The sequence below is a fragment of the Saccopteryx bilineata genome, chromosome 2 (assembly GCF_036850765.1).
Source record: "Saccopteryx bilineata isolate mSacBil1 chromosome 2, mSacBil1_pri_phased_curated, whole genome shotgun sequence".
Lineage (NCBI taxonomy): Eukaryota > Metazoa > Chordata > Mammalia > Chiroptera > Emballonuridae > Saccopteryx > Saccopteryx bilineata.
The window spans coordinates 53,572,020-53,588,585 of NC_089491.1; the positions used below are offsets into that span (position 1 = coordinate 53,572,020).

The 16,566-nt window shown below is 38.5% G+C and overlaps 1 protein-coding gene across 2 annotated transcripts in view; it reads right to left on the minus strand.

The window, feature by feature from the left end:
- RORB (RAR related orphan receptor B) overlaps positions 1-16,566 on the minus strand; it is a 196,840-nt gene that overhangs the window by 8,398 nt on the left and 171,876 nt on the right. For both annotated transcript variants that reach the window (XM_066257082.1, XM_066257081.1), the window contains exons 6-9: positions 15,478-15,610; positions 12,215-12,322; positions 10,572-10,682; positions 7,382-7,494 (exon numbers count right to left, since the gene is read on the minus strand). In XM_066257082.1, the coding sequence (XP_066113179.1) occupies positions 7,382-7,494; positions 10,572-10,682; positions 12,215-12,322; positions 15,478-15,610 (465 nt within the window). The remainder of the gene's footprint in view (positions 1-7,381; positions 7,495-10,571; positions 10,683-12,214; positions 12,323-15,477; positions 15,611-16,566) is intronic.

Consider the following 16,566-nt stretch of genomic DNA (forward strand, 5'->3'; position numbering starts at 1 on the left):
AGTAAGGGCTAAGTAGATTCTAGGGCAGGAGTTAATAATATGCCCCAGGACCATAATAATATGCAAAGATGCCATGGTACTAGCTTGGGGCACTGGGAGGAACTGAAGGAAGTGGGTGAACAGTGGGCGAGCATGTTCCAGGATAAAGCCGGAGAGGTGGGCATGGCCAGATTACACATGGTCTCAGTTACATTATGGTCTTTGTAAGGATTTTAAGAAAGATGATCAGAATTCCATTCTGAAAGACTCACTTTGGGTCCAGGGTGGAAAATTGCATCTTTTTAATATTTCTGTAGATATAGAATGTACAAGTATCTACTTCACTAGAGTTCCTTGGGAAATTATTCAAGCTCCCTTAATCAGCTGGTTCACACAGAAGGGGACTATAACCATTTCAGAACACTTCTTATACATCAGCAGTTCCCAACCTCCAGGCCGTGGACTGGTACCGGTCCATGGGCCATTTGGTACTGGTCCACAGAGAAAGAATAAATAACTTACATTATTTCCATTTTATTTATATTTAAGTCTGAATGATGTTTTATTTTTTAAAAATGACCAGATTCCCTCTGTTACATCCATCTAAGACTCACTCTTGACGCTTGTCTCGGTCACGTGATACATTTATCCGTCCCACCTTAAAGGCTGGTCCGTGAAAATATTTTCTGACATTAAACAGGTCCGTGGCCCAAAAAAGGTTGGGTACCACTGTTATACATTACTATTCTCCCTGAAATGGCTATTTAGTGCAGACAGGCTTTGAATGATTTCTATAATCATCTGCAGTTGAATTGATGAGCAGAGCTCCTGAAACTTCCAGAAAGAACTCTAGAACGCTTGTCAATCTTTAGTGTGCATAAGAACCACCAGAGTGCTTCCTACAAATTCAGATTACTGGACCTACCCCTAAGGATTCTGTTCCAGGAAGTGTAGGTGGAGCTTAGACTCCACATTTGAAATGAACATCTCGTGAGCATAAGAATGTAGTAGGTCCATTAAATAGAGTTTAAGAAACACTGCTTCAGAAAATCAAATCTTACAAACTGACAATTGTTTTTCAGAAGTGTAAAGTAAATTCTTTATCCTATTTGAAACAGTCCTGGTAGCTGAGTTAGTTCCTTTTCAGGAGACAGGTAATGCTTCCTTCAAGGAGAGAAAAGTGTAGTCAAGGCTGTTCTTGGTTAGCCAAAGAGGATGTAGGGCGAAAAACCAACTAAGTCCTTTACCAAGCACCAAAAATTGAGTTTCTGTGTACTGTGTGAATATAAAATCAGCCATTTACCTTTATTGAAATAAAAAAGCAACAAAATGATTTTCATTTTCTTATAGCAGTTAAAATAAGTTGTTCTTTTAATAAACTGTGATTCATAAAGTAGACTCCTAGGTACTACAATTCTTCAAACAGCCTTTCCTGTTCCTTTAGAGACCAGTGGTGTGGGAAATTAAATGTGTGAGAGGAGGACTGAAACGCTTCAACATTTGTTCATTTGCAGCAGAACTAGATAACTGTGTGTTTGGTTTTGGAAAAGGAATATGGACTCTTGCTTCTTTATTGCCTAAACTGGGTTTAAGAGGCATCTCATTCAGAAACTCATTCTTTCCTGTTCTATGGGATTTAGATTCTGCTCCTGTTGCCCATCTGTAGAATGGGCTGAATAGTGAGAAGAGCTCTTTGTTAAAGAGCACTGGGACCCCTGAACAAGGAATATGGAGAAAGGCATAGAGCTTCCCCATCTCTGTGTTCTCAGAAGAGGCTGATTTAAAGGCATCCAATCAGCTGTGGAAATAGAAGTGCTGATGGGGACATCCGTCACTCTGGAGGCATGGTGGGCCAGAGGGCCACTTGGAGGCAGCAGCAGCACTTGTCAGAACCCAGAAGGGCTTGGTGGAGCAAGCAGCAGGCAGACACTTACTGCTCATTATTATGTACTACTGCTGGGGGACCCCCATTTCAAAGGGAGCTCAGAGCAGCCTCAGCAGCAGTTAATGGCTCAATAACTTTTTAAACAGCTGGGGAGGTGAACCAGAAGCACTTGGAGATGGAGGGGGTAGTCACTTTCAAATCATCATGAAATTTCTTCATGTTTAAATAATCCCCATAGCAGAAGTAGACAGAGGGTTCATAAAAAGGCATTTTCACACTCATCTCTTTCTTATACAAGCATTTTTATAAGAAGGAAGCTTTAGCTTATACCTACAGGGATCTACAAGAAGAAAAAACAGCTGTTTGAGAAGAGATAATAATCCTATGCCTCTTTCCAGAGGGTAGTCTTATAAGAAAAATCCATAATTTTGACTGGTACATTTGATGTTGAAAAAAATGAAATACGAATGTAAAACTAGTGATCTTGCTCCTATGAGCTTCCAGGCCACCGAGATGCCTTCCAACCTGACACAGGAAACCAACAAGAGTCTGATCAAAGCATAAGAAACTTCAGAAGCACTGATAAAAACAGGGCACAAGTGAGGCTAAACACATCCATTTTACTAGTCCATTCACTTTTAAGCTTTTATTCAGTAACCTGGCACTGTAATAATAGAAAGACAAACTTCCATCTCGATGTTGACGATACAGTTTTGTTATTGCTCTGCTAGAGATGGACTTAGAAAATAAGAAGTTAGTGAGCCTGTTGGCTTGTACCTCTCCCAGTGTGACCTGTCACAGTTTCCCTGGGAAGGCTGAAGCCTTCCAGATCTGAGGGGGAGATGAGCCTCAAAGGAACAGACTTGTCACCAGATGGTGCAGCCATTCTTCTCGGCCAGGTCATTTTCTTCCCGTGGCTAACCTGTGGTCTCCATTGCATTTTCATTAACATGGCCTAACTTTAGGCTAGTCCCTGCGGAGGAAGGGACACTGTGTGGCATCTTCATTGGGCAGCAAGAGCTTAAAAAGTCTTGACTACTTAATAATAATAGAAAAAGAGAATAATAGCACTGTTGTTATCTCTTCTTAAAGGAATAATGTTTTTTATAATAATAGAAAAGAGAGAGCCCAGTGTAAAGCAAGTAACTTTCTGGCCAGCCAGGAGTAGAGGAAAAGAGAGGAGTGACAGAAATTCTGACCTTCAGCAAAATACCTCCTCCACACAGATATAGCCACATCCTGGAAGAATTAGGAGTTTATCAGCATAAGACTATGGGTCTAGCCTGACCTGTGGTGGCGCAGTGGATAAAGCGTCGACCTGGAAATGCTGAGGTCGCCAGTTTGAAACCCTGGGCTTGCCTGGTCAAGGCACATATGGGAGTTGATGCTTCCAGCTCCTCCCCCCTTGTCTCTCTCTCTCTCTCTCTCTCTCTCTCTCTCTCTCTCTCCTTTCTAAAATGAATAAATAAAATTAAAATAAAATTTAAAAAAAAGATGTTTAAAAAAAAAGATACCTTACTGCAATATTAAAAAAAAAAAAAAAAAAAAAAAAAAAAAAAGACTATGGGTCTAAAAACACCCAGAAGGGTCGAGTGGCCTGCGACTCCTGGAGAGGCAGCACCTGTAGGTACATGTCAATGCATAAGCATTTGCATGCTGTTTTTAGCAGTGAATTAAAGGCGTGGCACTCACTGAGAGTTCTCTGTGCCTTCCTGTTGGATACACATAGGTGTTGTTATGGAGTGTGCTACCTTCAAACTTCTCAGTCCAGCTTTGGGAAAGAACACACCTTCAGGAATGTGGCATATATTTGCAGAAGTGCTGGAAAAATATTTTATATATATGTTATCTAACAATATTCTACCACTCTGGTTCACCAGGAGACAGAGCTAGAGTTGATGGGCTAGAGAACATTGCATCAAAGAAGGCTCCAGTGATGGCCCCACCCAGAAGCTGCACTTAGGGAAGGGCTGGGAATGTGCCCCTGAAGCTAGGATGTGAACAGATGTGTAGACCTATGCTTAACCCTTGGCCATGAGGCCATTGACTCAACCTGGCACGAGCTAGATTGATTGACTCCTTTTCTCTACTTTCTGCTGCTCCGTGTAGGGCAAGAAGAATGGCAGATTTAGTGACCTGCAGTAAGGAGGCCCACAGGCCAAGCAACAGAATTGTTGCTAGTCTTTGTAGTTCAAACATTCACTGCTTTACTCCCACCTTCCCCTCTCACAGCAGTCAATGCTCATGCTATTCTCAACTGAGAGGAGAATGATCACTTCAAATTCCTAAGCCCCCGAGCAGTCCTCACAGCGAGTCAGCAAAGCACCTGCATCTCAAGGTGACAGATCCCCACTAGAAAGCCTGACAGGAATTTTGACTTCTGGACACAGGCGTTAGAAACACTGTACATTTTGCCGCTTTGGGCCAGACTATCATCCTAGACTAAATTACACAGTGCAGGGACTGCTGATTTGAACCTACCAGACTTGGTAAAATCATTCTGTTTCTCTATTTACATAATGATACAATGTCTAAAGAGTCCTTAAAACTACCACACTGGACAGAACATTGGAAGGCAGTAGAAGATCTTGATTTTCTCTTTTTGAGTCAAAGATTATTATGCTAGAAGGACTTTAATGATCATCTAGTGCAACCTATTCATTTCTAAGACAAGAAAAGTAAAACCCAGAGAACTGATGGGCTGCCTCCCCTAGTCAGAGGGGGCTTAAAAATGTGTGTGTGTCTGTGTGTGTGTGTCTCTGTGTGTGTGTCTGTGTTTCCAGGAGCTTTAGTGAAAGTGACCAGTGTTATCTCATTTCCTGGATTCTCAAGTCCAGGATCCAGCCAAATCTAACTATTATTCATAGTTTGAATATACCTTATACTTTCTTGCCTCCATATCACGTCCCTATCATTTAGAATGCTGTATTCCACTTCTTCACTTCCCACCCCTCTGGCCAACTTGGATCTTTTGAAGTAGTTTCAAAATTGGTGATTACCTCAAACATATGATCTCTTGGATAAGATAGTGTGTAGGAAACTGTTTTTTCAGGACCAAGTCTGCTGACTATGTGTGAGTCTTGCACCTACCATACTTGTTTAGGGTCAAACTGGTAGGCAGTATAAATAGTCTTTGCACATTACACAGAGGCAGATTTATCCCAAACTACTGGGCATTTAACCTGAGCCCCTGGACTTGAATAGAACAGTTGGGTATGTGTGTATTTTTCTAGAGATAGGTTTTATAATGTTTGCTGGATTCTCTAAGAGGTCTATAAATACATTAAGAATGGTCAGGCCCTGGCTGGTTGGCTCAGTGGTAGAGCATTGGCCTGGCATGTGGATGTTCCAGGTTTGATTCCCAGTCAAAGAAGAAGCAATCATCTGCTTCTCCACCCCTCCTCCTCTTCCTTCACTCCCTCTATCTCTCTCATTTCCTCACGCAGCCATAGCTTGGTTGGAGCAAGTTGACTCTGGTCACTGAGGATGGCTCCGTGGCCTTGCCTCAGGTGCTAAAGTAGCTCAGTTGCTGAGCAACGGAGCAATGGCCCCAGATGGGCACAGCATTGTCCCATGGGGCTTGCCTGGTGGATCCTGCTCAGGGCGCACATGGGAGTCTGTCTTTCTGCCTCCCCATTTTTCACTTAAGAAAAACAAAACAGAATCATTGTCGCTGTTTCAGAAGTGTTGTGGAGACCAAAGAGCTCCATGACCATGAAGGCAAAGGAGCATATCTGAAAAGATGAGAAGACTCTGTGGTAAGGTAGACTAGTTTTCTTGGATTTAAAGAAAACATTTATTCTTTCTGGAGAGTGCGGGTTTGATGAGAAGATATCCCTATATGTCGATGGTGTCATTATTCTTAAAGCATTTAAGCAATAAGGAACTTGAGCGATTTACCCATCTCTACCCCAGTGACTAAGAGTTGATGAATCTGAGTCTTAGACAAACGAAGTGATTTACCCAAAGTTACACTGTTCACAGCTGGGATAAATGAGAGCCCAGTTTTCATTCTGTTTCACAATCCCTTCACATTAGTTCAAATAACATCCTATTAAAATGGTTACTGTTGCAAGGAAAGTTCCACACAAAACTCAATATGTACACATGACCTATGGAAGCAAGACTTTGTCTTCTGAATCAAGTGAATATTATACAAGAAATTACCTTCCTCTAATGTTTTCTCTGGTCCCCAGCTTTGTAACATTATTTCTGTATGAAAAGAACTGAGTGGACGTTAACTAGCCTTATTGTGGTGATCAGTTTGTGATATACTGTATACAAATATTATATCATTATGCTATACACCCAAAACTATATAATGTTAATGTCAATTATATCTAAAAAACTTAAAAGTTGACTTACATACTTTTCCCACTAAAGATGGGAAAAGGAGAATTAAACTGACTTATAGTCGATGTTTTAATTATTTTTCTTGTCATTAAATACCTTTTATTCTTCAATTTTACTGTCTGATAGCATCTCCAAGAGTCTTTCCATTTTTTTTCACAATAAAAATCTTCAAGGGCAGAGCAAGAGGGTTTTAATAATAAGAAAAACAAAGAGTAGAATTCCTAACATCATTACCACAAATAAGTTCCATTTCCTCATTGCTTGCCCTGTAAAAAACTCCAGTTTTTAAGAGAGCAAAGATACTTAAAAATCCAAAATAATTTTGGCTTTCAAAAATATCCCAATTCTTAAAAGATCAGAGATGTTTGAAACTCTAAAATATTGCTAACTATAAATTACTAGAAAATTCTTTGTTTCTTTTTAAGATCATTTTACTTGGGTAAACAACTTTTCTCAGTGCTCTTCTTCAATATCGCTATTCTTAAACTGAATCAAGAAACTGATGGTATGTTGCTTGCTTTTGCCCACGAGACACTTGTCATTTTGAAAGAACCTCAGGGCAAATCTTGAGTGAAGAGATTAGAATTGAAGGGAACTTTACAAGGAATCAGTCTAATCTTCTATTCTGGGTAGTACTATCATTTACAATATACCCGAGAGAACACCAAGCAGTATCTATTAGGATATGGCCAATGACAGGAGCTCATTACTTCACACAAAGCTCTACCCTTCTGTTCAGCAACCCTCATCATTTTATAGTCATTCCTTATTTTGTGTGAAAATCTACCTCCTCCTAACTCTTTTCCCGGACCTGACTCCTAAGTGCCATAAAGTCTCCTCTTGTATCACATATGAATTCTGAAGACTCGATTCCTTATTTCAAACTTTTGTTTTTCAGATGAAATACCTCAGACTCTCCGATTTGTTTTCCTATACCTGGGGTTCAGATCTGTCAATATCATCCTTCCCTAAGGACGTCAGTCTCCAATCAATCTATTATAATCATTACTCCCCCTTTTAAAATGTGCACCTCAACATTGTTGCACCTTTAGTAACTTTCAGAAATTGTTGTTGCTGAGAAATATCTCTTGCTTTAGACAGCAGGCTTCTTTTGCTCCTGGCCCCCTCCTTCAGTGACAATGGGTCTGTGGTCTAAGGACCTACCTTTGCCAAGGTCTCATCGTCCAGGTGATTCTTCTGAATCACGTGTTGAAGTGCAAAATAAATCTTTTCCTGAAGCTTCTGGACCTTCCTTGGTTCTATCAGCCAGGCTCGGTCTGACAAAGGAAAAGAATGGGTAAGATTAGGGGAAGGAACGTGAGCTTTGTTTTATTTTACTTACATATTCAACTGCTGAGTTTTAGACCTATTTCAGATTTGCTCTAAAATGCTTCTTAAGTCATGTAATTTCTTATAGAAAACACAAGTGTTTTATAAGCAATTCCACAATGACATGATTGCACAATACACTGACACAGGTATTCTGGATGGAGGTAAGGACCCAATGGTTAAATAAATTCCTTCACATTTGTTATTGTCTGCAACAATTTATATCTCTTAAGCTTATTCTGGACATATGGTGAAGTTTTCTTTCAAAGAGGAAGTTAATGATTTGTGAAGACATGAATGATAGAAGTGAAGAAAATTTATTGTACAGGAATAGGTCTGGAATTTGGGATCCCCCTTCCCTTCTATAAGTTATGTTATCATTTATATAGCATAAACATGAATCAATTTAAAAAACTTAATCCTGATTAATTTCTTTCTGTACTGTAGTTTAAAATGGTGAATAGAAGAAGCCTTCTATTCTTTTCTCCTTTCCTCTTTTCTTTCCTTTTTTTTCTCCTCCCTTCTCTTCATTCTCTTCTTTCCACCTTCTTTGCCTCTCTTTCTTCCTAAAAGATTTAGACACCACGATGACATAATTGAGCCCAGCATCAATGCTTTAGGTTGGAACTTCAACGGAGAGACACCTGGAGTCTCCAAATGTTGAACAAATGCTCATGGAAAAGAACCTGGATGTGATCCTTCTGAACACAGTTCAGGTCAGGTAAGAAACTCAATTCTGTAATCCTAGACAGGGCAAGAACAAGTCTAGCCAACATTTAAGCAAACCCTTACGTAAGTGAGCACAAAAGCCTTCAGTTGACAATTGTCAGTTAGAATAAATTAAGTTTCCCTCCCTCTCCCTTCTCTAAACTATCTGGAGCTGAATAGACAGTGGTCATTATGGCAGGAACCTGGGGGAAAGGTGGGGTCTGGCATGAGATGGAGCCTACATAGTCTGGAAATCTATCTCTCTTTTTGAATATGGCACTAGGCCAGAGTGGCAAACAAGGTATTTGGATTAGCTAAAGCCTTTGAGTTTAGGTCTGTTACCAGGGTTGGAAGATTCCTCACTAGGTAGAGTAAGCCAAACATAGTGCTTCCATACTCTGCAGAATTTGATGACCATAGCATATCCTTTCTAGAGAAAGACTCATAATTCAGTTGATTTCTAACTCATAAGTTACAGGCTTGCCTTCTTTCTGGAGTAGTCATCTTTAAGGATTGTTTATTTTTTATTTTTATTTTTTTAAAATAAATTTTTATTAATGGTAGTGGGATGACATTAATAAATCAGGGTACATATATTCAAAGAAAACATGTCTAGGTTATTTTGTCATTAAATAAGGATTGTTTAGACTTGATATAATATGTCTTAAATTTGCTATTAGGAATGTCCCGGCTTGCCACAAACATACCTAAAGAGGACAGTGAATTTTGCAACACTTCCTTTGAGCAAGTAGGAACCAGAGTGAAAACACCTCCTTTGTCATATGCCTACAAGCTTAGAAGTAGTAGTCTATTGAACTATCCTTTATAGGAACAGTGCAATGAAGTGATAAAATGAAAGGAAGAAATTATTTAGTATTTGGTTGCTAACAGAAGTAAATATTCCTTGTCACTTCTTCCATTTATCTTTGTGCTTTTGGGTTTGGGAAACATTCTAGGGTTAAAAAAGAAAAAAAAAGAAACAATTTGATATTTAGAGCTACAAAAAAAACCCCTATTAGTTATAATACTCCAAATGATAACAAATTTCCACTTTTGATAAAGTAGCTGAGTAAAAAAAAAATCAGAAGCCAATAAAAAAATCATCATAAGATTAAAAAAAATAATAAAACATGATAGATAAAATGTATGGAGGCTGGTATTATAGGTAGGTAGAGCTGGAATGCTACGTCAAACTATACCATCATAGGAAGGACTAATTTCTTTCAGTCTCCATAAAAAATATGTTAGGGTATAAGAAAAGAGATCTAATCTCTAGAGATAAATGAGTTATGGAAAGAATGAGTCTCTTGACAGTAAAAATTGTGTCTTTCTTTTAGCAGAGAACTGTTAATGACACTGCTATCCATGGACCCAAAATCTGACTGTACAGACAGCTAAGTGAGTGGCTCTGAGTTTTCACTGTGGTTGAAGAAAGAGCCACATGTGTTAGGATTCTATACATTTTCCAGCTGTCATGTATTTTTACAAAGAATCTCATTTTCTGCAGTTCTATTTGATTTATAAATGTCACACCTTACCTTCTTTGAAAGCTATTTGGCTATTTTATTGCATTTTAGAGCTAGACGAGATCTTTATTATTATGAAGCCCAACCCTCCTACTTTATAGATGATAAAACAGAGGCTCTGAGGGGTCAAGTGTTTAAGGTCACACAGATCAAGGGTGACAGAGCCTGTACTAGAATGTCTACTACCATACCAGAGATTCTTTTCTGGTGTTACTAGAAGCTGTATTTTCCTTTGCTGTCCTCACCTCATTTTAAGGCTCTAATGTGGCTAAAAAGAAAAAAAAAAAAGTAGAGGCACCTGCGTTTGATTTGCCTGAAATGAGCATACTGACAAGAATCTGGATGGACAAGCCAGAGAAAGGGATATTTAAAGAGGAAAAAGTGTTGGTTTAGTTATTTTGGTCCCTATGCTGGATCTTCCATTCAGGTATATTTCTACTAAGTTTCACTTTACTGGACATTTTTTCCCCTGTGTCTTTTATTTTTAAAATCAAAGTGGAATTTATAACAAGTCACTATCAGTTTTTATTTATCTGTTAAGGAATAGTTTTGCTTCTTTGAATCTGGAGTGACCCTTATATGCTCTACTTTTGTTTTTGAGACAAAATTGGCCATTTAATGTAACTTGAGACTACTTTCTTTTGAATTGTCCAAAATTATCACAAACTTACTAAAGAAACTATAGTTCTTTTGAAGTTTTTCTTGAGAACCTTGGCCAGGGTAGGTGTGATCCATGTGAAAGACAGTAAAACAGGTTAAAGAGAAAAAGTAAAAATTTCTGACTTCTGTACCTGGAGATATCAGAACAGCAGATGAGAATAAAGCAATCTCCTCCTCAGTCAGCTGTAAGGAACACAAATTCTTTGCAAAGTCAAATGCTTCATTCACTAGGTCATCAGAACCTATAAAAGAAGGCAAAGTAAATGAAAATACTTGATCAGAATGGGCAACAGTAAGAAAAGTCTCATAATTGAAAAGTTATTCAAGGTATTACCTACTAGGCATATAGAAAAAATATTTCCAAGTTTCTATTCATAAAACAGTTATTTAATAGTAATTATACAATGAGGAAATCAGGGAATATCTTGACCAGCTAATGGAAATTAATATTACCAATGAGGGGCAGATGAGAATAGTGTGTGTCTACTGTAATATCCAGGTGGAATACATATCCTGAATCTAATTATTTAAGTTTGAAATTAGTTCCAACTAAAGAAATTTAAATAAGTGAGTTGGGGATCCTTTAGTATAGAAATAGCATTCATGGAAAACCGAAAACCTTGTGTATAATGGGCCGAGGGCTATCAGTTTTGGTGGCATTTGAACCTGATAATGGAGGGTGTCCAGGGCCCTCAAACTGAGAAGAGAGCTTTCAATTTGGTAACTTAGCTAGAAATTTGATTAAGAAACAAGAATTCATCTATTTTTTACCTTCTAATAAATGATTTGCAGGTCAGTTGCTTAGTCATTGTGAATTTTGGCAAAATAATCATTTATCCCCACACTGATCCCTAGTAAATGTTTATTTTATGAAGCTGGAAATATACCCAAGTTACTTGCCAAGGCTTTTCCTTCTTTCTTGAAAATCTAGCCTCGGAGATGATGTGGATGTGTATCAACTGCAGAAGGAAACACCGCTAGCCCTGATGGTGCTGTTGGCTACCATATCACCTAACAGCACAAGAGGTCAAAGGACAGTGGCCTTCTTGGATATCCGTGGGCAGGGTATGGAACAAATGGTACTGTACTGTCAGTCGTTAAAACCTTTCCTGGCGTCAGCCCATCTTTGCTAACATTTTTCTTATCCACACCCTGCGCTGGTGACGGGATGTGAACAATACATACTTCCAGAGACCGACTCTGATCATGCTCTCTCACGAGCGTGGTCTGGAGATTATTTTGGGCAGGTTGACACCCACTCTGTCTGTGATCTCAGACTTCACAAATTAACAGGGAAACAGTCATTTCACTCAGTGAGAAACAAATGAAGGAATTCCTCTTTTAAGTATCTTAAGTAATGATCATGAATTTATATAAAAAATGTAAGAGGTCACCCCATGGATCACCAGTATTCTACATAATATACTTTATAAAGCAGTAAGCTAGAAGGTAAAAAAAAAAAGAAAAAGCTGACCCAACAAAGAATGACATATTATGAATCCCGGATCTTTTCGAAACAGTCTTCATTAATTTCCGAATGAATCATGTTTAGTCTCAATTGAGTCTATGGGTCTCTTCTTCCTTTAATATTTGGATGTACAATTATAAGTTCAAAAGAGTTAGATAACATGTTGGAGGCTCACCTAGTCCAACCCTTATAGAAAGTGAGATATTAGTTCACATTGAAAAATCACGCTATTTCATTTACCAATTTCAAGCTGAGTAGAGAAACTGATGGTAGTTAATAAAATTATATCATCAAGTGTAAACTTACCTAAGGCTTTGAACATTTGCATTCCTCCATATTTTCCTTCAAACAGAACAGTGTTGTTTAATGGGTTGAAGGCACGGCACATTCTCACTAAAACCACTTCCAAGCAACCTATGAGTAAAAAATAACACCCAACTATGTAAAATATATGCAGTCGTAAAGAGGTTATTACTGCATATAGTCAAGAGACTTTCAAAAACTTTAAAACATGCACACAGACATCTATAGATACACACATACAGAAATTCTTCAAGATTCTTTCTCCAGTAAAAAATACCTATTTTAGAAATAAAGCTCTCGACACTTATGTGAAGGATTCAAAATATAATATACTTTAAGGGTGGTTATGATAGTAGGACAAAACAACATTTTTTAAAAGCTATATTTCTTTCCACTTTTTGGCTAATATTAGTTTCAATTCTTGAATTCACAAGTGATGGTAAGGGACCCAGAAAGGAGCTGTGCAGCAGGCAAGCCCAGTCCGTTAACTTTTGTGGAAGTTTTGGTATTGGGAAAATTAGCTGTCTGCTTCTGTTTCTTACATATTCTATGTATATTTTAGCCACAGTGATTTTGAATAGGGACTCCCTTAGCGTGTTTCTTGGGGTACCATTATATCTGATGTTCTTTGAAATGAGGGTTTCTTGATTAAATAAGTTTTGGCAAAGTGCTGAAGATGATCTCTTTTCAGAGATAAATGGGTTATGGAAGAATGAGTTTCAACAATCATAGATCAAAGGCTTGAAAAAGCCCCGACATGAGGAACTTGTTCAACCTCAAGACACCTAGCATAGCTCTGCCTTCACTGCCAGCCCAGTGAGGACAGGACCCTTGTCTATAGCCATAGGCAGCTGCAGTTATTTTATTCACTCATATATTTCCATGACCCAAAAAGTCCCTGGCACATAGTAGATGCTTAATAAATATTTATTGACTGAATCAGTTTACTACTTTTGTTTTTCCCCCTGAACAGTTTGACCTCCTGAGGAACTATGGCTGCACAGTTTCTTCACATTTTGGAGAAATGGAATTCTGCCCCATGGAGTGTTGGAGGGTGACAGCCAGACTGAGAAGGTTTGTAGGAAGACATCCTATGGGTAATTTGGTCACACTTGTGGTGTACCCGAAGGTACCTATGGTGCCTTTCTTATACTACTATTTTATATTTATGTCTGTTTTATTTTATTTTTTTGTTCTGCTGATTTCTCTTTGCTCTCCCTATATGTCACCTAGAATAGGGGCTTACGTATAGGAGGGGGGTTGCAAATATTAACTAAAGCAATGCTTTTCTAACAAAAACAATAGGTTACCATTTATTGAGTATCTACAATATGAAAGGCACTTTCCTTGGCCCCTTACAGTCATTATTTTATTTGTTCCTTACAATACCATGTCAGGTGAGTTTTATTGGCCCCTTTCTATGGGTGAGTTACAGAGGCTTAAAGAGGTTAAGTACTCTGTCTTTTATATTAGAGCCAACGTTTCTACAGCAGGCAGAGATGATAAAGATTGTATCGTCTCATAGTTCCCAAATGTCAGTCCATGGACTGGTTATATCTGAGACTCAGTTAGAAATACAATGAACTGGGTTCCTCTCTAGGATATTCAGAATCCATGGGTCTCAAGTGATGTCCATAACTCAGAACAGTCAGTAAGCTCTTCTGGTGCTACTGATGCATTCCAACTTTAGAATTTATTATTTTTAGTCCATCTCTTTTACAAACAAGGAAACTTTCACCTAGAGAGGTTACCTTAAGGTCACATGTCAACTGTGGCAGATTTCATTTTTCAAAGAAAATCACAAAAATATCTTTCATTCCACATGCTTTTTTAGAACCTTACTACTCCCCCATCAAAAATTAGAGTCCATATCTCCTACCCTTGACCCCAGGTGGGTCTTCATGACTGCCTTCAGTAATAATAACACTATGTATCTTCTGTAGCTAAGTCAGAAAAATGCTATGTATTTCTGCTTTGTTCTCCTGGAATGCTAACTTTTGAAATGTAGTTAACAGTGCTGTGAGGAAGTCCAAGCAGTCTGTGGAGAAGCTCAGGTGAGTAAGAACTGAGGCGCCTAGCCCAGAGCCTTGGCTGAATTCTGGGTTGTCAACCAGGATGAACTGCCAGCCGTGTGAGTGAGCCAATTTGAAAATGCATCCTTTTGCCCCCACCCCCCACTCCCAACTGTCTGCCCCATCAACTTGCCTCAATGAGCAGGACAAGCAATTCCTGCTGAGCCTTGCTCAAATTGTAGCTTTGGGAGCAAAAGAAATGATTATTGTTGTTTGAACTAAGTTGTTTTTACCCTCCATAGGTAACTGATACATTAAGTTAATGTTTGAGTCAAGATTTGTAGCCAACTGTATCATTTGGTAAAGAAGCAACAGTAACTAGAATAACTTAGAATTCTATGTGGTCCAAGTTCAAATGCCAGCTTTGCTATATATTGGCTTTGTGATATTGAACACACCCTTTCACTTCTCTGACTCTTCACTTCCTCTTCTATAAAATGGAAATAATACCAATCTCACAAGGTTAAATGAGATGTCATTGGTAAACATAAACATATATGTACGCTATTATAGATAGGAGTATACTATTATTATTAATATGACCCAGGACCATGAAGGTTAACATGTACACCATGGTGATTCTTATCTTCTATTTTCAAATGGGGCCAAGAAAGACAAATAATTGTTGTTTCAGTTTGGGAAATAGCATCAGCAAATCCAATCATGTGAGGTTTCTTGAGCTACTTCCTAATTGTGTGTGTGTCAGAGTATGTGTGAGAGAAGGGGAGGGAAAGATGAGAGCATAGTAGAGTTTCTCCCAGTGTATTCTGGCTGCAGGCTATCCTCATTAAAATGATTGGAAATGACCACAGAGTCAGAGCTCAGCTAGCCTGGATTTCTTTTACCCCCCCCCCCCTCAACAGAAGGCAAGTAGTACATTTTAGAGCCAGCTCAGCAATTCAGCCACCTTGACACGCTAATTACTTGCACTGCCTGTCAAGCTGGGTATCTCAACCTTCACAAGTAATAGCTCCACTTTCAATAAGCAAAATTGTATTTGACTTCAAAGGGGAACTGAATGAGTATCAGGGCATTTTTACTGCTGAGAGTTTCCTTTGGGAGTTGGCTGACAGTGTGGGTGGCAAAAATCAGCTATATGTTGGAAGGAGAATTTTCTAGAACCAATGCTCAGCTCAGGGTTGACAACATCCTGGTCTAAAACAGGCCCACCTCATGAATCCTCTCTTTGCTTACCTGACTTTAGAAGTAGAATCTGATCATTTTGACAGAGTTCCATGAAGCCTGTTATCCGCTTTGCAAACTCTACCACATATTGGATGGCATGAGTGATCTGGATGGCACATTGCTGCCATAATGCTTCCCTGGACTTCAAGAGAGAAAAGACAGAATGTACATGGAACAAAGAACAACTTGGAGAGTCAATGAAATACTCAGTGTTGTCCTACTGGTGCTAACCTCTCACTTAGGGACCAAGGTGGGAATTTACCTGATTCCTTTAAAAGAGGTTGACAATATTTTCTAAGATGTTGTTTTGACCTGTTTGAACTTTGATACACCACAATTATAAAGGTTCTGAGGCTAGCATAATGGAAACAGTGCAATAGCATGTAAATATAGTTGTAGTTTCTTTATTCTTTCTCCCTCCTTTTCTCCCATCTCCTCCCCTATATAAACTCAAGCTCTTAATCCATTTTGTGAAAATAAACTCTTTGCAGTAAGGGATACTAATTTCATTCACAGGCTTTCATAAGGTTATTACTGTGATATGTATCTGATGGGCAGTAATTGTAATATTTTTATTTTGTGTTCTTTTTCCAGAAATTAAAGAGATTTTTTTTATTTTGGTATAAAATGAATTTCAAGGGAAAAGATATCAAATCAGAATGCTGTCTTAAATAATACGGATTCCCTCAAATGTACTTTGATCTTTGGGTTATTTACTTTGGAATGGGAAACATAAATCCAACTGTGTTGATTTTGGTTTTCATTGACCATAACTATGCTTTTGTATCCTTACTTATATAAAGGTGATAAGATTTAATTGTTCCATTATATATTGTAATCATATATTTAGACACAGACACATTTATACCTTCTTATTAAAATTTCATTTATTGGTAAATCTTATCCTCAATCCCAAAGACATTTTGATTGTCATAATTGCGTGTGAGTGGGACACTATAGGCATCTAGTGAGTAGAGACCAGGGATGTTGCTCAACATCTTACAATGCACAGGACAGCCCTACTGCAAAGAATTGTCCAGGCCAGAGTGTCAATGCTTCTGAGGCTGAGAAAGCCAGAAACAGAGAAAGCACAGGAAA